Source organism: Myotis yumanensis, unplaced genomic scaffold, assembly GCF_028538775.1.
Source record: "Myotis yumanensis isolate MYYU_CA2020_CCGP unplaced genomic scaffold, mMyoYum1.0.hap1 SCAF_3, whole genome shotgun sequence".
In the NCBI taxonomy this organism is placed as follows: Eukaryota; Metazoa; Chordata; class Mammalia; order Chiroptera; family Vespertilionidae; genus Myotis; species Myotis yumanensis.
This window is the reverse complement of record NW_027223754.1, coordinates 202,650,172-202,672,738: the sequence shown is the minus strand read 5'-3', so window position 1 is coordinate 202,672,738 and position 22,567 is coordinate 202,650,172. Positions and strand designations below refer to the sequence as shown.

General features: G+C 37.1%; 1 protein-coding gene across 1 annotated transcript in view; it reads right to left on the bottom strand.

Annotated features, from left to right (window-relative positions):
- POLR3B (RNA polymerase III subunit B) overlaps positions 1 to 22,567 on the bottom strand; it is a 103,394-nt gene that overhangs the window by 71,789 nt on the left and 9,038 nt on the right. Inside the window, exons 6-11 of the mRNA XM_070410969.1 lie at positions 21,951 to 22,051; positions 17,749 to 17,840; positions 16,459 to 16,576; positions 14,732 to 14,840; positions 6,327 to 6,449; positions 60 to 179 (exon numbers count right to left, since the gene is read on the bottom strand). Coding sequence (XP_070267070.1) covers positions 60 to 179; positions 6,327 to 6,449; positions 14,732 to 14,840; positions 16,459 to 16,576; positions 17,749 to 17,840; positions 21,951 to 22,051 — 663 coding nt within the window. The remainder of the gene's footprint in view (positions 1 to 59; positions 180 to 6,326; positions 6,450 to 14,731; positions 14,841 to 16,458; positions 16,577 to 17,748; positions 17,841 to 21,950; positions 22,052 to 22,567) is intronic.

The window sequence follows — 22,567 nt, the reverse complement described above, 5'->3', positions numbered from 1 at the left end:
GAAAGACAAAAATCTTAGGAAACTAGGTAAATCTTTTTTCTACATGCAAAGGTACTCACTGGTACATGGGTCAAGATGGTAGAAGCCAGGAGCTCTCTTGCTTCTTCTATTTTGGTTTTCTTTGGTCCACCTCCCCACATCCTTTGCCTTCTTACTTTGTTCCCTATATATTTTAATGCCTATAAAAAAAACAGAATATAGTATAATAATGTTTAATGATTATAGCATCAAAGACAATTTACGAAGCACCTACCCATATGTAAAGCTATAAGCAAAAAGACAAGGGTCCTGGTTATAGAAAAAGTGCCCGGCTGGTGTGGCTCAGTGGTTGAGCATCGACTTATGAACCAGGAGGTCATGGTTCAATTCCCGGTCAGAGGACATTCTCGGTTGCAGGCTCAATCCCCAGTGGGGGGTGTGCAGGAGGCAGCCGATCAATGATTCTCTCTCATCACTGATATTTCTATCTCTCTCTCCCTCTCGCTTCCTCTCTGAAATCAATAAAAATATATTTAATAAAAAAAAATAAAAAAAGAAAAAGCTGTGCTGGGCCTAGTCAAAAATCAATATTTGTCACAAATCTACAGCAAAACAGCATTATACATTATCTAATACATTGATTCCCTTTCATTTTATAATCTGTTTTCATACTATAAAACTGATACATAATCATTGTAGAAAATTTAGAAATACAGATGAGTAAAATACATATATATATAAAGTAGCCATAAATCTTCAACCTAGAGAAAACATATTTACAGGTAATATTTTGAGGTAGTGCTTTTTTCCCCTCAGAAAGCAATCACACCATGTAAAACCTCTAACCTGAAAGCTACAAAACATTGCTGAGAGAAAACAAAACCTAAGTAAATTGATGGTTATGCCATTTTCATAGACTGGGACATTTAATACTGTTAAGATGGCTTACTGTTAAAATTCTCTCCGAAATGACCAAGAGATGCATCATAATTGCTAATTATATTGCTGGCAGGCTTTGTAAAAACTAAAATTAATTGATTCTAAAATTTACATGAAAATGCAGAAAACCTGGAATAGCTGAAACTATCTTGAAAAAGAAAAGTTGGAGGATTTACATTACCTGATTTCAACTATAGAGTTATAATGAAAGCCAGTGTGATACTAGGATAAGGATAGACAAATAGATCAATGGCAGAGAATAACAAGTCCAGAAATAAAGCTATGCTTTTATGGTGAATTCATTTTTTATAAAAGTGCCAAAGCAATCCAATGGAGAAGGGACAGTCTTTTCAACAAATAATGATGAAACAACTAAATATCTCTGGGTGGTGGACACACAGATCATGTAACATAGAAATCCACACCTAAAACCTATATGATCCTATTAACCAATGTCACCCCAATAAATTTAATAATAAAAAAAGAAACAATTAAAAACTAAATTCCCTAAAGTAAAAAATTAACCTGACCCCTACCTCACACCAAATAGAAAAAATTAGTTTAAGATAAATTTTATACAGAAACATAAAAACTAAAGATATAAAGCTTCTAGAGAAAAATACCCTGGGGGTGAGCAAACATTTCTTTAAACAAGACATAAAAATCAATAACCATAAAATACAAGTGAACAAAAAAACAACAACAACCTCTTGATAATTAGATTTTATCAAAATTAAAGATAACAGGAATAGTACCAAAGACAGTTAAAATAATGAACAGGAAAGCAATGGACTAGGAGAAAATATTTACAACACATAATTCTGACAAGGATTTATATCCAGGATATTTTTTTAAAGGATTCAAATTCAATAATAAAAGAACTCAGTAAGGAAAATGAGCAAAAGATTTGGACAGACACTTCACAAAGTAAATAGCACATGAAAAGTGTTCAATGTCATTAGTCATCTGGGAAACACATATTAAAACCAGTTTGGAAATACCACCAAAATGGCTAAAATTAAAAAGACTGACAACACCAAATGATGATGATGATGATGTGAAGTAATGAGAACTCTCATACATTGCTGGTGGGACTGCAAAATGGTCGTCACTTTGGAAAAAGATTTGGTAGTTCCAACTTTATAAAAGTTATAGACACAACTTCTTTGATCCAGCAATTCTATTCCTAGGTATTTATCCAAGAAAAATACTAACCTGTCCAGGCAAATACTTGCACAGGAATGCTTATAGCAATGTTATTCATAATAGCCAGAGTGAAACCAAATGTCCATTAACAGGAAAAGACAAACTGTGGTATATTCATACAATGGAATACTACTCAGCAATAAAAAGACATCAACCACATGAATAAATGACATAAAAAGGAACAACTTGGACCAATATCAAACAGTATGCTCAGCCAAAAGAAGCTGGACACAAAAAGTATATATTGCATAATTCCATATATGTAAAGTCCTAGAACAGGCAAAACTAACCTATGGTGAAAAAAATTAAAACAGTGGGGGTGAAATCAGAGGTTGTAGGCAAAAACTGACTAGGAAGGGGCATGAGGAAACTTTCTGAGGTAATGACAATATTTTATATCTTACAAAAATTATATGATTAGAACTGGTACATTTTAGTATATATGAAGTTTACTTAAAAATGAAATATTAAAAGCTAATCAAGTAATGAGAGGAGTGTAAGTGGAGATTAGATGAAACAAGAATGGCAAAATGTTTATAATTGTTGAAGCTAGATGACAGGTACGTGAGGGCTCATATACAGAATATCTGTATATTCTGTATATGTTAAAATGTTTTAATAAAAAGCTTTTAAAGAGGATCATGTGGTTCTTATTACTTTGCAACAACAATGAATGCATTTTTCTTTTTTACACTGACTTTCAGTTAGTAAGAAGAAAAAGTTGGGATTCCTGATTCTTTATCCTAAAAGTCCTATCCCCAATTACCTGCCTGAGAAATTTCTTTTCCATGCTTCAAACCTAGATGAGGTATCACTTCCTCTTTGAAGCCTTTCGTAACCCCACTCCTTTTTCTATTTTAATTCCTTACATATGAAAAATTGAGTACTTTCATTAGCATTCAGATAACACTATATTTTAACTGTCTATTTACATGTATGTCTCTCTCCTACTAAATGTGGTGTCATCTTTTTCTTTGATTCCTAATGACAAGTACAGTGCCTGGAACTCCTCTGTGATAAGATTTGGGCATCAAACCTAGGATCTTCCCTATTAAAAGGCCATTAGAACATAAGATTAACTAAGACCCTGTAAATACTTGTGGCAGTAACCTAGCCGTAAGTAGTAACTAAGTAACTGATTAACTTAGCAGTGGGGGGGGGGGGGGGGGGGGGGGCAGGAATAGATGGGCAATTGGGTTTTCCCTAAACTGAGCTGTCTTCATTAAATTTTCTCTTCCAGTTCCTTTGGGGAAAAGGCTAAAGGCTCTTCACTTTTTGAGGAAGAAACAAAAGAACACAGGGGCACCTGGTACTACTTCTAATGTAGCAGAAAGTCACCTTTTCCCTAGAATACCCAATAACATTACCAGGGTTTCATAGTGTGAGGGTAAGAGCCCAGTCAATTTACAAATAGGACAAGATGCATCCAATCTTCCCCAAAAGGGAATAAATCATTTCTTCTCTACATACCAGATCCCTTGGCAAGGATAATATAAAATGTACATAACCAATATAGAGCAAAAAGGTTTTGTGAGCAAAAGAAAAAGGAGGTGAGACTAAAAGGGAGGCATTAAAAACAAAACACTGGTTTTAAGCAATCCACTAAAATGCCATGTCATCAAAAATTCTATTACATAAGATAAAGTGTACTTGTTACATTTTCATTTAGAATAACATAAGATATTCATGTTACCCTAACTCCTAATATATGTTCAACTTAACCATTTTGGATTACTTGTATCTCTATAACCTTTAATTAATAGCAAATAATTAAGCTATGTCTTAATCCAGCATAGAGTACAAGCCATGTCAAATTTAAACTTCCTGTTTGTTTTTCTCATGTTAGAAACATTTGTCTTTCTTGTTAACTAACTATATATTCCTCTCATCTTTTTCTTCCGTTTTATTGAATTTATTGGGGAGAAATACGTTAATAAAATTACATAGGTTTCAGGTATACAAGTCTATAATACATCATCTGTAACTTCTCTGATTCAGTTAGCTAAAATTTTCTGTCAGTACCTATTTAAGAGAAATAAATGAGTAATTTTCCAACCCACTGTTAGCCCTTGCTCAAACAGCTTTATGATGTTAGGGTTATGTAACCACCAATGATGATGTGTGTAATAAAATGAATAATAGATCTCATTGAATCCACTGGGGTATCATTAAGGCAAATTGCTCTTCCAGGACATTACACAGCTTTATTTTTTTTTTTCATAGTATGGTTATTTTTAGTAGTCTTCTTGGGCTGCTATAACAACAAAAAAACAAAACATAGTACTGAGAGGTGGTGTAAACAACAGAAATGTACTTTCTCATAGTTCTAGAGCAGTGATGGCGAACCTATGACACGCGAACTCATTTTTTTGGTTGATTTTTCTTTGTTAAATGGCATTTAAATATATAAAATAAATATCAAAAATATAAGTCTTTGTTTTACTATGGTTGCAAATATCAAAAAATTTCTATATGTGACACGGCACCAGAGTTAAGTTCACAATGCTGACATGCCGAGCTCAAAAGGTTCGCCATCGCTGTTCTAGAGGCTGGAAGTCTCAGACAAGGTCCCACAGGGTTGGTTTCTGGTGAGGAATTCCTGGCTTGCAGATGGCTCTGCTTTAAAAGATAGAGTGTATCTCCTTACACTGAACCTGTCCCTGAGTTATTTCTTAACATTTTCCTCTTCATGTTCTAGGAACCCTTGGATAATATAATTTCAGTTTGTTACAAAGACTCATGTTCACTAAATATTTTATTTTTAGTAAAGACCCAAAATAGAATCTCCTAAATCCCAACCACTTTTCCTGCCCAATAATTAGAGTCAACTATTAATTAACTGCAGAAAACGAGGAAGGTGGTGATGAGCATAATCGCTACTGATTTGTGCTTTGGAATTACATGTACTTACATATGATATAACCTCCTAAATGATAGACTCAGTCTTTGAAAACATCAAGATGAGTTTGATTTTTTCAGAGCACACACTAACCGATATAAGTGGGAAATGCTATCTCTACAAGCATCCTAGGTGACAAGAAAAAAGAAGCCTAGAATCTATACCTTGTTACAGGTAATCCACAGAACAGACAACATACATATGGATCAATAAAAAGCTGGGGTATCATTAGGGCAAATTGCTCTTCCAGTGCATTACACAGCTTTAAAAGATAGAGTGTATCTCCTCAAACTGAACCAGTTCCTGAGTATTAACTCACTTTGTGTTAACTCACTGATATGTGCCTCTATAGTAGGGAATTCCTACCTCGCAGGATGGCTCCCAAGGATGTCACCATTGACTTCCACTTAGCAAAGCACTTTACAAATGTTGTACTAAAAATTCTAAGTATGGCTGTTTTATACACACACACACACACACACACACACACACACACACATATATCCCTATCTTCATCTTTGTGTCTTGTCCTAAAATCCCCAGGTTCCAACTAGGAGTGCCTCAGCAGGTCAATGAAGGCTCTGCAGTGGCAAAGGGGTCTCTGAACTGGTCCGATCTTGCTGATAACACTGGGAATTAAGGAAAAGGAATAGAAATCACATATAACTAGATGTCAAAAGCAATTAGAAGTAGGGAGTAAAAATGGATAAGAAAGAGAAATGCAAAAAAAAGCCGTCTACACTAGAGTTGCTGTAGTTTTATAAAAGATTTAACTCAGGCAAATAAGGAAAAAAGAGTACTTCCTATCATATCAGAACAAACGCCTCTTGGCCACATATTGCCCCTTCTAAGTTAGGCACCATAGGCTGATGATTTGTCTAGGCCCACTTCTTTCTCCAATCCCTTTTCTTTTTTTAAAAAATATATTTTATTGATTCTTTACAGAGAGGAAGGGAGAGAGATAGAGAGCCAGAAACATCGATGAGAGAGAAACATCGATCAGCTGCCTCCTGCACATCTCCCACTGGGGATGCGCCCGCAACCCAGGCACATGCCCCTGACCGGAATCGAACCCAGGACCCCCCAGTCCGCAGGCCGACGCTCTATCCACTGAGCCAAACCAGTTTCGGCCCTCCAATCCCTAAATAAATGAGTCAGAGGTGCTTCTCTATTACTCCTCCCATCTCCCCAATACCCCTCCCAAACCTATGCCCCTAAAGTCACTGCATCCCATGCTTTATCAATGAGCAGCATTAAATCTCCAATTCCCTCTCATAGCAAAGGACAACATGAAAAGACACACCTGCATCTGTGTGAAAATCTGAGCTTTCTGGCATTCTTCCAAACTGGGCCCAAAGGCAGCCATCACGTGCTCCTCTGTTCCAATCATCTGCACAATTTCTTGGTCACACTCAACACCCATGGCCTAGGAAGGAAAGAAAGGAGAGAAAGAGTGTTGGCTTTGTGTTAACTCACTGACATTTGCTTATGCTAATTTGGCATTGTTTGTGGGTATTACTTCTAAGCAAAAGCTAGCTCTTTCCTCAGAAATGGTGCCATCTGGCATTGGCAGCCAAAGCCCAAGCTGCAGAAGAACCTGAAACAGAAATTTTGATTAGGAAGAGGAAAACAAACATTCTCAAGCACTTTTTGCATGTGTACTATCTTCTAAAATTTATAAATATTCTATGAGTTTCATCATGAAAAAAAGGAGGTGAAGAGATACAGTGGAGACACTGGTCACAATTACAAAGGCAAACTGAAAAAAAAATTTTTTTAAAAATAGCCAAAGAGCAAATCAGAAAATGTGCAATGCTGAAAATAAACAGAACCCCAATTAGCTTTGTCAAAAGAATGATATTTCTGAAAAGTGTCAAAATTCACATTCAGGCTAAAAGAATTTTTCCTAAGGGATGTTTTACCTCACTCTTCTAGATACTAAGCTATACTTTATGCAGGTTTTAAAAGTGATCGTTTAAAAACTAAGAACACACTTAACAGGTTTAAGAAACCCACTTATCTTAAGTGTTTCAAGGTGGCAGCAGCAATGCAGGTCTTTGTAGATTCCATATGGTGAGAAGGCTCACTCCTTCACACACTTGCCTGGAATTCTGCCATATCAAGAAATACAGCATAATTGCACTAACCTTCCCTTTGGCAGAGAAATAATCTGCTTCTTAGAAGCTAGGGGGAAAGTTATGTTTGCATTAAAATTCTTCCTTTAGCTATGTAGTGAAACAGAACCAGGAGTTAACTGTCTCGTTAGGTTTTGATCCTCTGTTTCTCAGTTCTTCCTGAGAGAGAGAGAGAGGTTTAAGTTGAATCCCAAGGTCCAATGCAGACCTTCAAGAACATTACCCTGAATACAATGGAAAGGGCACCTCCCTGAGGTGTCCGTCCTAAAGTAATGTCAACAAACCTTATAACCACCGCTATCATGTCGCCTCTTCCACCTGTTTTCTCATTTCTGTAACAAAAGGGCACAACTAGGTCCCCTTCAGCTCAAAATTCTACAATTGAATTTTAGTCTGCAGTCTGTAAATTTGACATGGATACTTTAGACAGCTCTGGGCAAACTACGGCCCGCGGGCTGGATCAGGCCCGTTTGAAATGAATAAAACTAAAAAAAAAAAGACCGGTACCCTTTTATGTAATGATGTTTACTTTGAATTTATATTAGTTCACACAAACACTCCATCCATGCTTTTGTTCCGGCCCTCCGGTCCAGTTTAAGAACCCATTGTGGCCCTCGAGTCAAAAAGTTTGCCCACGCCTGCTTTAGGATCAGAGGTAAACTTACTGAAAGTTTTGAAGTTTTTGTGGGGAGCTAAATATATGCTTATGTCCCTTTCAGGTCAACTGTAGTGGTTTAAAAAATATTCACCAATTCTTTGACACTCTCTTCAAAAGGTGAAGACTAATTCTCCTGTCCCTGAGTGTATGCCAAACTTAATGACTCACCTCTCCAGAAGAAAAGTGGAAGTGACAATATGTGACTTTGGAGCCTTGGTCATAAAAGGCACTGTAGCCTCCTGCTTTCTGCCTCTCACAGTGCTCCTCGGGGGGAAGCCAGAGTCATGTCATGAAGACACTCAAGCAATCTAAGGAAAGGTCTGGTGCTGATGCCAACTGCCATGTGGTGAGCCATCATGGAAGGGGACCCACCAGCTCTAATTCAGCCTTCAGATAACCGTAGCCTTGGCTGATATCTTGACTCATGAAAGACTCTGGGTCAGAACCACCCAGCCAAGCAACTCCCAAATCCCCGGCCAACAGAAACTGTGCTATAACTTGTTACCTAGGACAGATAACTAATGGACCAAATTTTGGAATTACATTCGCATTTAAACTTGAAAACATTTTTTAAGTGTATAACTTGTTCAAAATGTTTTTGTTCAGTGAACAAACAACGAAGTTCTCAGGATACAAATCTTCTTGTACTATAATTTTTGCATACTTTTATCTCTACTTTGCATTTATTAAAATGGACACTAGGCATTCATTAAAACACGTAGCCTTTCACAGATTAAAGAAGTGTAATCCTAAAAAAATTATCACTCCTAATTTTATTTTTTTATCCATTGCAAATTTATTATGCATTGGAAGCTTAACTTAAAAATGAACAGCATAGTAAAAAGATGTCATTTCTGTTCATAGCAGAACAAGTTTCAAAATATATTTTCTTTTAATTTATTCAGTCAGGCCCAGCCAGCGTGGGTCAGTGGTTGAGCATGGACCCATGAACCAGGAGGTCATGGTTTGATTCCCAGTCAGGGCACATGCCCAGGTTGTGGGCTCGACCCCCAGTAGGGGGCATGCAGGAGGCAGGCAATAGATGATCCTCTCATCATTGATGTTTCTATCTCTCTCTCCTCCCTTCCTCTCTGAAATCAATAAAAAAATATTTTTAAATGTATTCAGGCAGTACATAATTCTTTATGGAAGTTGTATATATAATGATAGAGCCAAGACAGCAGCAGCTGGGCTCTCCTCCTTTGAGGAGCCTGGGAGTTACTGCACTGAGCTATAAGCTCGGCAGAAAGGAAGATTCTGTAGAAGTGGTCTCTCTGGAGGGGAGATGCTAGTGGCATCATCTACGGCCAAGTTTGGTAAGTAACCTTCTGCCTCCCTTCTCTTCCTCCTCCTTTTCTTCCATCTTTCTTTTCTCTCTCTCTAAAATCTCTAGATGTGACTAATGCACATCACTTCTCAGAGGAAAGCCCAAACACTAAAAGAGATCTATAAAGGGCAGATACCAAATGAAGCCTGCAAAATGAGACTAGAAAATGGTCTCACTGAGACAAATTGAGTCCTAGAGCTGAAATGGAAGTAGTTTTCTGGATCAACCCCCTTTCTTGGAGTACATTAATATCTAAAACATCTGAACTAAAGCCACCCAGATTATCTTAATAATTAGTTCAGTAATTTCCAAGTGAAAAAGACTATATACTTGATTGCCTATTTTGGTATTTAATAAAAGTTCATTCTCATTTAACATATGAATTGCCACTTCAAGTTGCCCTGATGCTGAATCTAAGGAGTAATTTTATAATTGCATAAAATTCTCAAGGGGCCTAACATGGACCTAAATATTTCTAAGCTCTCCAAGTATGTCTTAGTTATGAAGCAAAGATATGCCAAACACATGCTAAATACTAGTAACAACATATGTGCAGAAAGAATGATCAGTGGCAAAGCTTTTCTCTAAAAGAACCAAACTCTTCCTGTATCAGAAATACAGGGTGATAACTCAATCGGGTATCATCAAAAGTGCTCCAGTTCCAAAATGACTTTATGACTACTTAGCCTTCAGAAGTCACAGCTACAAATAAAAGGCATATTGCTATGGAAACGACAGCAAAATGGCCAACCATTTTGCTTTACAGACATAATTTAGACATCTGAAAACTAGCTTTACATGGAGCTCTTTGTACTCTAGATAGCTGAAATCATTTCACCTAATTTAAGTCAAAAGTGAATGCTATATAATAACCTTATGAAAAAACAGCAGAGTCTAGCAATCAGCAAAAAGAATAAAAATAAGGAGACATGTTCTTTAAAAAGTGGGAATCTCCTTGAATATCTACTGAGTGTGATTAAAAGTGTGACTTTTAAGAGATAAAAAGAATACTAATGAACAGAAGAGAATGATATGCAGGCAAATGGTGATATGCTGAATATATAATGTGAAGGAGGGAAAGGGGATAACTTCTTAAAACATCTAATATTCAGAAATCTCTAATTTTTCTTCACAGTAGACAGAAGTCAACTTAATATTACCAAAAGGAGTCCTGGCAGAAAATAAAAGAACTGTGATAGCCCTCTTTAATTGTGTGATTTTTCCTCTTTAAAGATCAAAAATTTCAATATAAGTTTGCTTCCAAGAAACAATACAATGCCCAGCACACCCTGAAATTTGATCTTTTCCACAAAAACTTTCAGACTGCAGATGCCATCATAGCACAACTGCTGAATACTTGAGAATACAAAATGCAAAGTGGGGAAGATTCATGGGCAGGAGAACCTTTGTAGTGATTCAAGTCCATAAATAAGGCTGATCTAGGTCTTAAAAGCTTTATCCATCATATTCAGACTCAGCATGGACTCTAAAACCCTGCTGTTTCTGTCACTTTTAGCCAATTGTTGGTTACAATCAACAACCATCAAGTCCTAATGACTGTCAAGGTCTGTGCTAAGGCCACAGAACACAAAAAGAGAAATGATGTGACTTTTCTGGCATCCAGTTTATTTTCCTGGACTTCTGGCAACAAATGTGTAAGGAGGACTAAGGAAGGAGAAAAAGCATCCTCTTTTTGGGTTGTCTTAGCTTTAAAAAAACACATGATATCATTTGTTCTTCACCACTACCTTCTTAGGTGAAATTCTCACTTAAAAGTGAATTATCTAAGACCCAAAGAGATTGGGGAACTTGCCCAATGTCACACAGCTAATAAGTGGAGAAGCTGGAATTCAACCTAAATCTGTCTGATTATAAGCAATCCATTACCCAATCTACCTCCCAGAGGGAAAGTCTAAATAGTAGTTATCAAACAAGTTTCTACTGAATTATTAAAATATCCCTATAGTAGGAAACCAAAAAAAGTGACTGAAATTTGAACTGAATATTTAAACTGAAAAGTCTGGAAATTTTAAAATGTTTAATTCTTATATATTGATGATACACTATGTATAATACACATTATACATAGAATGTAATGGATACATTTCAGAAGAAAAATGTGTCAACATATACCAAATTGTTTTTTTAAAGATGTAATCCACTCCCAGGAATTAAGTCTCACAAAATAATCAGCAACATGCACAAACATGTATATATAAGGACATCCAGGATTGTGTATAAGAGAGAAAACTTGGGGGAGAGGGGGTGATACCTGAATGTCTAACTACAGGAAATTGGTTAAATACATTATATCATACATATGCAATTTCTATATAATACCTGTTAAAAGCAATGATGTAGACTCATATTTACAGACATCAAAAACTACTCACAGCCCTAGCTGGTTTGGCTCAGTGGATAGAGCATTGGCCTGCGGACTAGAGGATCCCGGGTTTGATTCCAGTCAACGGTACGTGCTCAAGTTGAGGGCTCGATCCCCAGTAGGGGGCAGCCAATCAATAATTCTCTCTCATAATTGATGTTTCTATCTCTATCTCCCTCTCCCTTCCTCTCTGAAATCAATATATATATATATATATATATACATACACACACACACACACACACACACACACACACTAGAGGCCAGGTGCACAAAAATTTGTGCACTTGGGGGGGTCCCTCAGCCCAGCCTGTGCCCTCTCACAGTCTGGGACCCCTCGGGGGATGACCACCTGCTGGTTTAGGCCCGCTCCCCGGGGCATTGGGCCTAAGCTGGCAGTCAGACATCCCTCTGGCAGCCCAGGAGCCCTTGGGGGATGTCCACTTGCCAGGGGGAAGAGGCCTAAGTGGCAGTCAGACATTCTTAGCTCTACTGAGGAGGCGGGAGAGGCTCCCACCACCACCACTGTACTGGCAGCCGTCAGCCTGGCTTGTGGCTGAGCAGAGCTCCCCCTGTGGGAGTGCACTGTCCACCAGGGGCCAGCTCCTGCATTGAGCGTCTGGCCCCTGGTGGTCAGTGTGTGTCATAATGACCAGTCATTCCCAGTCGTTCTGCTGTTAGGGCCAATTTGCATATTACCCTTTTATTATATAAGATATATATATACAATTCATTGTTAAGTGAGAAAAATAAAATGGATGTGTATATTACAAAAGCAAAGGAAAAAGAGGTCAGAAAAAATATACCCCAAAATATAGTAATACTTTTCAGTGGCTTTAAATTTTTACAATGTAAGGATTGTTTTACTATAACCAGAAAGGAAGAAGTTTAAAATCTCAACTACTGGTTACATAAAAATGTACACTATGAATTAATAGCCCATTATAAAAGGATTTAAGTCAGCTACATTTACAGAATAAACATTAAATTTGACAAAAGAAACTCTTATCAAGCATTTGTCACCTAGCAAAAAAAAACAGTTAATATATATCTTCTGATTTTAATGCATGTGTCTAGTGATGCAATTTCCATGTGAGTGATAAAAGATTACATGCATTATAATTAATTTATAATTTCTGGTGTAAGGAAGGTAAGTAAGTAGTCCCGTGCATCTTCAAGCATCAAAACCTTTCAAATAATTCCTTTTGATGCATGGGAGCATACTGCCCTCTGCTGGAGATGTGATTCTACATGGTTACATAAAATTTTCTTTACTAAACACCACTATGTACATAAGACACTGCACTGGGTACTGTGATCATCTGAGCTCTTTATTTTAGTCAACCTAGTCATCAAGATTCATTTAATACCCATATACAGTAGATCATCATTATCCACAGTAGCTATGTTTTACAAAGTTGCCAAAAACACTGAATTAATGAAGAAGCACTGCTCCTGGGGGAAACAGGTTCTTGTGAACCTCTGGTTAAATTTTCTTCAACTGATTAATACAGAACCTATGTATGTTTCTATTTAAAGATACCTTATTTTACATGTGTGTGTGATTCATTTACACTGAAGTCACAGCCAACAGCACTCATGCCTGAACAAAGCTTATCTAACAAATATTTTCTCCATAAAGCACATCATAGCCTTCTTGCGCTTAGAGACACTTCAGCACTATGCTTGGGGGTCATTTTAAACAGCAAAATCTCTAACAAAAGGTACAAAAATGTGAAAAACATAACACTAGACAGAAAAAAGGGCACCTTTTAACAGTATGAGAGCTGAAATGAGAAATCAGTGTTGCCTTGTTTGACCTCGGCTGGGAATGTGCCTGTTGGGTGGCTGAAATTTTTCATTGTTCTATGCATATGCACGCCCATAAATAATTGTAAAAGCACCACAAATATTGATTTGCAGTTACAAATAAATTTTAGCAAGTAGAAGAATTGGAAAATATAGAATCTGTGAATAACGAGGACCAACTGTATGATATAATGTCAACTATTTTTCTGTTTTGCTAAATACTAATACTATAATTTAACTGTTCAGAGAATGGAAATAATATTTAAGTATCAGAGAAGATTAAATGAGCTACTATACAATTATCTGAGAAGATAACATTTAGACATTATTTCTGTGGGAAAATTTTTGGAGTCTAAGCCAACAATTCACAAACAAGCTGGGGGTGGAGGGGAAATCAGTTGTAAATCGAAGATTAATATTTATGCAGAAACTCGCTAGAATCCAGAAGTCCAAAAAACAGAACAATGAACTTGGTCCATACTCTTTGACCTAGAAAATTCCACTACTAGAAATTTAGCCTACGGTTGTCCTTGCCCATGTGTAACATGATATTGCTGCAGTTATGTAATAGCAAGAGATATGTCCACTGATAGCAGAATGTTAAATAATAGTACAGCTATAAATAGAACAGTTTGTTGGAAAGAATACAGTAGCTCTGTATGAAGTAACATAACACTATTGCCAAGATGTAAGTTACCAAAAAAAAAAAAAGAGGAAAAGCTGAGAGAAAAATGATGTAAAATATATGTAAATAAAAAACAAAACAACAGAAATAAAATTATATACTCATGTGATTCTACATGTACAGACGAGCTCTAGAGAGATGCACAAGAAACTAGCAGCAAGTGGTGTCTTTGGGCGGAGAACTACATGGTTAGGTACAGGTGGGTGGGAGGCTTACTCATCACTATATACCCTTTTGTACTTTTGGAATTTTTTATAAACCCTGGTCTTATTAGCTTTTCATTTAAAATGCATTACATGATTGAAAACTTGTCCATACTACAAGTCTCTCTATTCTTAACTCGTTATCCTCCAAATTTCTAATTACATATGAAAAATCAGAAAAAAAGACTCAGATACAGAGAACAAACTGATGGTTGCCAGATGGGATGGGCGCTGGAGGCTGTGTGAAAAAGGTGAAGAGATTAAGAAGCACAAATTGGTATTTTCAAAGTAGTCACAGGGATATAAAGTATAGCATAGGGAATATAGCCAATGATATCATAATAACTATGCATGGTGCCAGGTGGGGATCACTTTGTAAGTTATATAAATGTCTAACCACTATGCTGTACACCTGAAGTTAATATAATATTGAATGTCAACTGTAATTGAAAGAAGTAAAAATTTTAAAAATTTCTTTATAATTTTCAGTAGATACCTGCAACCTTACCTTAAATATAATTACAATCGGTATATCTTCTGATAAAGTATTATGCCTCAAATAAAACCGTCCTTGTTTCACAGCCATATTGGTTCTGCTTTTTTTCTCATGGGTAGAGCTACAAGGAAATACAAGTTGGTTAAACTGCATCCCCATTTAGTTTCAAGCTACATGCAATAGAAATGTATGTCAATCAATAAGGTTTAACTGATCAATAACAATCAGTGAGGTCCTATCTAATAGGTGCTTTTTAAAGATGCCCAACTCCTCTCCTGCCCCTGCCACTTGCATTTTAAACACTATAAATGTTTCTTTAGCTTTGAGATTATGGTGGAAATTTTGTGGGTGAATTTATTTTGACCTACTTCACTTTGATTCCACCTGAACTCCTTGGATCCAATGTGGGGCATATATTCACAAACAATTTTATAGATTTGAAGAGAAAAACCTCAAAATGAGCCTGTACCATAATGAGAAACTATGAAGAAATGAATTTGTGTACTAATAATCCAATAAAACATACCTATAGTCTGGGTATACTGTGAAGAAAACAAGAAACCTAAGGAAATCTCCTCTTATAGATCTCTATTCACTATAAAATTTCCAGTGGATTTCAACACTTTATTCATTCATAAAAGTAACACACACTAATCATCAGCTACATAGTATGCACCTTTACCAATCTATTTACATTAGCTCTAATCTCATACATACTAAAACTTATTTTGAAGTGTTGCCTCCGAATTACATATGAGGAAACCAAGGCTCAGAGAAGCTAAGTAACTGCTCACCCAAGTACCTCACAGCTAGTAAACAAAATCTTTAGGATTCAAATCCTGATTGCCCTGGTTCCAAAACTACAAACAGTGGGAAGACATACTGTAGAATTATTAGATCTGGGTTCAAATGCTTATTACCTCTGATGATGGATGTGACCTGCACTCAAGGTCTGTTACTCAACTATAAAACAGAGATAATATCACTTATCTTGGAGGACTGAGCTGACCAATAACATAGGTAAAGCACCTAGTATGCTGCCTGATTCCTAGTCCTAAATGGCCATTATTGTTAGTTGCCTCTCTATCAGAAAGAAAAATGAAGAAACTCTGAGTTAAGAAGTTCAATACAGGTTGTAAGAAGAAAAATTCTACTACACACTGACATCTTAACTATGTCACAAATTTTTTATATCCAGAATCCATTAACTTCCAAAATTCAAATTACATATGATAATAAGCCAGAGGGAAAAAAAATTACAGTAGTAATAAAAGGGATACTGTTAAAGAAAAATGAGTATACTGTGAAAGAGGCTGGTCTGAAAAACTAACAATAAGATGTTAAGTTCATGAAATAATTCATTAAATATTAAGTGTAAAATAGTCTCATATTATATCAACAGAAATAATCAATAATAAAAATCTGGAATACATATGTAAAAATCCGGAAATATTTTTTATTTTTTTTAAAGTTCCTTTAATGCTACAAATGAACATAAAATTCAACTTTTAAAATAACTAGCGGCCTTTCAAACAATGTCTCATACATTCATCACAGAAAATTTTAAATCAATACTCTATGCTTACAGTGTTACACAATAAGTTGAATACAGATAGTTTAAATATTTCCCTGCCTATTATCAGAGAGAAATAACCGGGCACCTCCATATCAAAAGACAGCCATTTAATATTAATGGAATTATCAGTATTTCTTAAGAACACCATCTCTGCTCTCCATACCTGGTAACTGACGCACCAACTGTCCCTTTTCTGTCAGCCTCCACAATAATCCTGTTCTTAGACAGCTGCTCTTGGATAAGAATAACTTTCTCCACTCCTTTAACAATGAAGTAGCCACCTGCCCAAAGGAAACAAGAACAGTTCCACCATCTAGTCTTCTAACAGTGTGCTTTAGTAATCTCCTGAATTAGAGATCATTCTTCCATTGCTTCATGGCACTTGGCCACCACTTAATTCAAAGAGATTTGCTGTTTTATTAATTAATGATAGTGTCAGCACATGATTTTATATAAAATGAAGCACAAGATAATAAACTTCTTGACAGGAAATGTATCTTAGTGTCTATGCATCACCAGCACCTGACACATATAGGAGGTGAATACAAGTAATTATGTTAAATAAATTAGACCGCAGATTTCTTAAGCAGAAAAATAGCTAACCATCTTCAATATAAACTGAAATTTGCTCTAAGTTTTCTAACAAATCAGTGATAATGGTAAGCTAGGTTTCTGTAATATTCTATACTCAATAAAACTCATAAAACATTACCACATATATTTTTGCACACAATTCAGAATATGACAAAGTGAGACTTCATTTTACCTTCAGAATAAAGTAGAAACAGGGCAATATATTTTACTTATGCAATATTTTATTATAGTCTAAAAGTCACATTCTTTGTTAACTTCTTTCCAAAACCTTCTGGGAGTCTACATCAATGCAACTTTAAAGGAAGTAGATTAAAGCAATTATAAATTAAATCAGTGTAAAATATGAGTTAAGGAATTAAAAGAAACTTTCTGTTAAGTGCTAAGCTTGAAACTTTATAAAAGAAACTTCCTAGAAACAGGTACAAAAATGTGATTTTTAAAAATTTAAACAGAAGACTTTTATTTCCCCCCTGCAATGCATTTAAACTAGCCTGAAATTAGATGTTTGAGTCTTTACAAACTAGCTAGATAAGTAACTTTGTGAGATTATTTTTTAATTTTTAAGTATACCAAAAGAGCATTACCCTGGAGCAAAGAGACAAAGAAAATACTGACAAACCACAGCAATAAATACTTGGGGTATTAAAGTTTTAAACCTGAAATAAAAGAGGAAACAATGTATCTTTTAGAAATATAGACTAATAGAATAAAGTTGAAACCAAATTTCTGGACGTTTTGTAAACAAAGTTTTATCAAAGTTCGTTATAAAGCAGAAAGGCTGGTATTGTTTTAAGGAAAATGTTGAAAAACAAAAAACAAAAACAAAGGAAGTGGAGCAAATCCAAGGACTCACACATACCTGGATCTAAAGGGCATTCATTCAGTTTGGCAAATTCTGCTGGTGTTTTCCCTGTAAGAACACAGTTTGAACTACGAAGCATTATGGGCATTCTGTTTAAAATAAAACAAAAGAAATTATCACATAAAGATTGTCACTGGGTGTGTGTGAGTGTGTGAGTGAGGGCAAGTGTACCTGTGAGTGTCAGCAAGGACACAGGGTGAGCAGTTTGGGCTATCCTGGCGGAGGAGCCGTGAGGCCCATTGCCAGGAGTCAGGGTCCAGGGACTGCAGTATTTGCTGGGGAGGGGGCTGTCGCTTCCCCCGCCCGCTTCCCCAGCCCTGGGCGCCTCTAGGTGGCTGGAACCACAGGCTGGAGAGACTGAGAAGGATGCAGCTTGGTCACGAAGCCAGGAGTTCCGGGACTAAGAGGTGGCTGGATAAGCACTGGCTGAGAAGGCCGTGGCGGGAGCACAGTGGCGGGAGACCAAGGCTGAGACTCACGGGAGGGAATGGCCAGAACGCCCCGCCATCATCCCACCTGGGAAGTTCACCCAGATCTGTGCTGCAGAAAGGGCCACATGGTGGAATTCAGGGACGGGGAGGGGTGTGACCCGCACACCCAGCAGTGAATCTGAGGGACAACTCAAAAGTTCCGGAAGAATTTTTGGCAGAGAGCAGGAAAGGGGCTGGACAGTGTGGCCCAGGAAAGAGCATTGGTCCTGCCCACTTAGGTGCAGGGGAGGCATGCCTTCCCCCACCTGCAGAATGGCTGCAGCAACCCGAGAAAAGGGGGACCAGCTCTGGGCTGGAAATCTATACACCAGTGGCTGGGTCTGGTGGGTGGGGAACTTTGACAATGGCCTGGTTAGAGCCTGGGCGGATGCCTTGCCCAGTGGTCAGACACAATGAAAGACTGGAGTGCTAAGCAGGGATGATTTATTTATTATCCCTTCCTGCTCGAGAAGGTAGAAGGTAGCAAGGAGGTGCCAATGAGCCAGGCAGAGCTGAGGCACTGGAAGGAGAGGAAGTACCACCCTTCTACAGCTACATATACCACCCCCAAAACGAGTCTGTTTAAACCATCATGGCAGGACACAGAGCCCAGCTCCATGGAGGCAGGGAGAGTAGCTCAGAACAGGGACAGTCAAGCTGTGAGCCCCTAAGCAGCCCCAGCCTCTGGGTTATGGAGGCCCAGTCCACCAGACTACTTGGAGCTCAGCCCTGCCAGTGCTTCAGTCAGGTTGCCCAAAGGCCAGGCAGGGGCAGCAATAAACATTGGCTGGCACCAGAGAACCTATCAGGAGACCAGCACCAAAATATCAAGGGGCCTGACTGATTCAACAACATCAGAGCAAAATCCAGCAAACTCCACAAATAGCAGATCCAAATATTTTTTTCTTTTCATATCTCTTTCCTTTTATTCGTTTTTCCTCTTTTTCTTTTTTTAAATTTTTCTGTTTTTTTCCCCCCATTTTTCTTTTCCTATTATATATTTTAATTTATTCATTATTGTTACTTTTAAAAAAATTATTATTATTTCATTTATTTTTTTCTTTTCTTTTTTAATCTTATGCTATTTCTTTTCCTTTCACATTTTCTTTTTTGGGTTCTTTTTTCTCTAATTCTTTTGGCCTCATATATTTTAGTATCCTTTCTTTTTCTATTTTAGTCCTTTTTGTTGTTGTTTTGTGTGTGTGTGTGTGTGTTGTTTTCAATTCAGTCTTGTTTTGTCTTGATTTGTTCTGTCAGCACCTATATAACTGTTGGAATGATGTGGTTGGGGCTGAGCCCAACCACAAATGCGACAACAGCAATCAAGACCCAAATATAACAGGAGGGCCCATTTAATCCAAGCAAGGGACATTCCTAGTGCTCCCAGCTCAGAAGATCAAGGAGACTACACACACCACTGGGTCCCACAAGAAGTCCACTTCACCAAGACTGGGAGGCACAGCAGTCTTATCCAATACACAGAAACAAACACAAAGAAACAGCAAAAATGGAGAAACAAGAAAACAGGCCCCAAATGAAAGAACAGGAGAAATCTCCAGAAAAAGAGCTAAATGAAATGGAGGCAAGCAATTTATTAGAAACAGAGTATAAAGTAATGGTTTTTAGAATGCTCAAAAGCATAAAAAAGGGCACAGAAACCATGAAAAACAACCAGTCAAAAATGAAGAATAAAATAGCTGAAATAAAGAATACACTGGAAGGAATTAATAGTAGGTTAGAAGAAGAGGATTGAATTAGCAAATTAGAAGGTAGAAAAAAAATCACTCAATCAGAGCAGGAAAAAGAAAAAAATGCTTTAAAAGCATGAGGACAGTTTAATCCTTTGAGTGCCAACCAATATCCTAGGAACTATGCTAAAATTGCCAAGGCATTTTTGCTGATTTTACAGCAGTTTAGGAAAAAAATTATGAATCGCAAGTAAATGAAGTTACATATTCAAAAACTTAAGAAAACCTTTACTACATTGACATATTTAGCAATATCATCATCACTAATAAAAGCAGACTTAGAACTGGATGCCATTTCGAAGCTTTGATAGCGCTCCCGGCACTTTTGGCGAAAGACAGGAGGAGCGCGATCGCGCTCCCCAGCACTCTAGGGATTAAGGGAACTTTGGGACACCATGAAACAGAACAACATCTGTATCATAGGGGTGCCAGTTGGAGAAAAAGTGAATAAGGGATTAGAGAACCTGTTTGAAGAAATAATGACAGAACTTTTCTAACCTGGTGAAGGAAAAAGTCACACAAGTTTAGGAAGCACAAAGTCCCAATCAAGATGAACCCAAAGAGACCCACATCAAGACACATCATAATTAAAATGGCAAACATTAAAGACAAAGAATCTTAAAGGCAGCAAGAGAGAGAGTTTCCATAAGGCTGTCAGCTGATTTTTCAACAGAAATACTACAGGCCAGAAGGGAATGGCATGAAGTAATCAAAGTAATGAAAAGCAAGGATCTGAAACCAAGACTACTCTGTCCAGCAAGGCTATCATTGAAAACTGAAGGTGAAATAGCTTCTCAGACAAAAAAAAAGCTAAAGAAGTTTATTACCACCAAACCAATATTGCAAGAAAAGTTAAAGGGACTGCTGTAAGAGGAAGAATATATATGTATTTATTTATACGTTTATATTTACTTATTTACTTTTATTTATATACTAGAGGCCCAAAGCACGAAATTTGTGCAAGGAGCTCAGCCCTCGCAGCCACAGTGGCTTGCCTTGGCCCTCGCAGACCTGGCTTTGTCAGGAAAGTTGACTGGTCTAATTAGCATATTATGCTTTTATTATTATAGATTTAGAGAGAGAGAAACATAGATCTAAAAAATAAAACGGGAGAGGACATTGGGGGGATAAGGACACATTTGTAATATCTTAATCAATAAAGGGAAAATAAATTTATGTACCTATCAACAATCTTAAATGGTAAATGGATAAAATACTCCAATCAAAAGACATGTAGCCTGAGTGCAGCTGACAAGAACTATATAATTATCTTTCTATTTACCTGAGCACCCATCATAGTGCATGACAAATGAGAAGTTGGTGCATATTTGTTGAACTAATGGATTGTTTATTAAGCTCTTAGCACTTTTGAAGGAGGAAAAACACTTGAATGGGAATTATGTGAAGTTTAAAGTCCAACATCATTCATAATCATTATTATTATTATTATTATTATTATTATTGTGGGTTTTGTCCATTTCTACAGGAGAGTCAATATATTTCTCTAGTTAGGACATGCAGACTGCAAAAATGCTAGCGATCATTTCCAAATCTGTTCTGGGTAAATAAGTAACTTCTCCCTTAAATACTGCTATATGAAAAACAGTTAAATGGCCAGGAAAATCAAACTTAAGATATACATGAATCCACCAAGAAGACCAGTCCAGAGACTTCATTGAAATGCTTTCTTACCTAATGTTTTCCTAACAGCCTGGTATTATAGAGGAAATGAAAGCATTTTCCTTAACTTTACAGAAAACATTTCACAATTAAAAAACAATAACCACAAATATGTGCTGGATACTGCTGAAGTGTTTTATATCTACTGACTCACTGAATCCAGAAAATAAGCCATGAACTAGGCACCATTTCCCACATTTTTCAGATGAGGAAATGGGCAAAGAGACCTTTAGTTGCTCGAGGACACCTCACAGGGCTGGAATGCAGGTAGTGTATCTCTAATACCAACATCATTTCTTACCTGCCAATGGGTAAAGCATTGCGGATGATCCTCTGGCTGCCCCGGGTATATTCAATATCCACTGTAATGGGGGCAGAGTATGTCATGTCCCGCAGGCGGCACTAAAACAGATTCAGACAGTCACTGCTCCTCCTCTCAGGAAAACAAAGGTTCTGAGAGCTCCAAAGAGCTCCTTCTTTAGTAGAAGTTTGGCTCAGGTTGAACTTGGATCTGTCCATGGAACACTGAGCTATTACATATGCTACCTTAGGGCACTGGGAATGATGAGCCTACCTTCTCCTGGAGGAGAATGATACCAGCTATAGATCTAGCCATCACCACAGCATCTCCGCCCCTGCCAGCCCAGATATGAAACAATAAATCTGGTACTGATTTTCTTCTCTCTGATCTGATGCGATCACCAATCTGCTCCCATATCTTTGTTGCTGCCTTTTTCAAAACAGTTAACCAGTATAATAACTAAAGTACACACACACACACATATATGTACATACACACAAACTAAGAAGTTTAAACTATACTACCTTTTATTCTCCAAATAAACAAAACTAGATCACAAAATTCCTTAACAAATAATAGATTATAGCACAAATCATTCATCACATCGTTCTAATAAT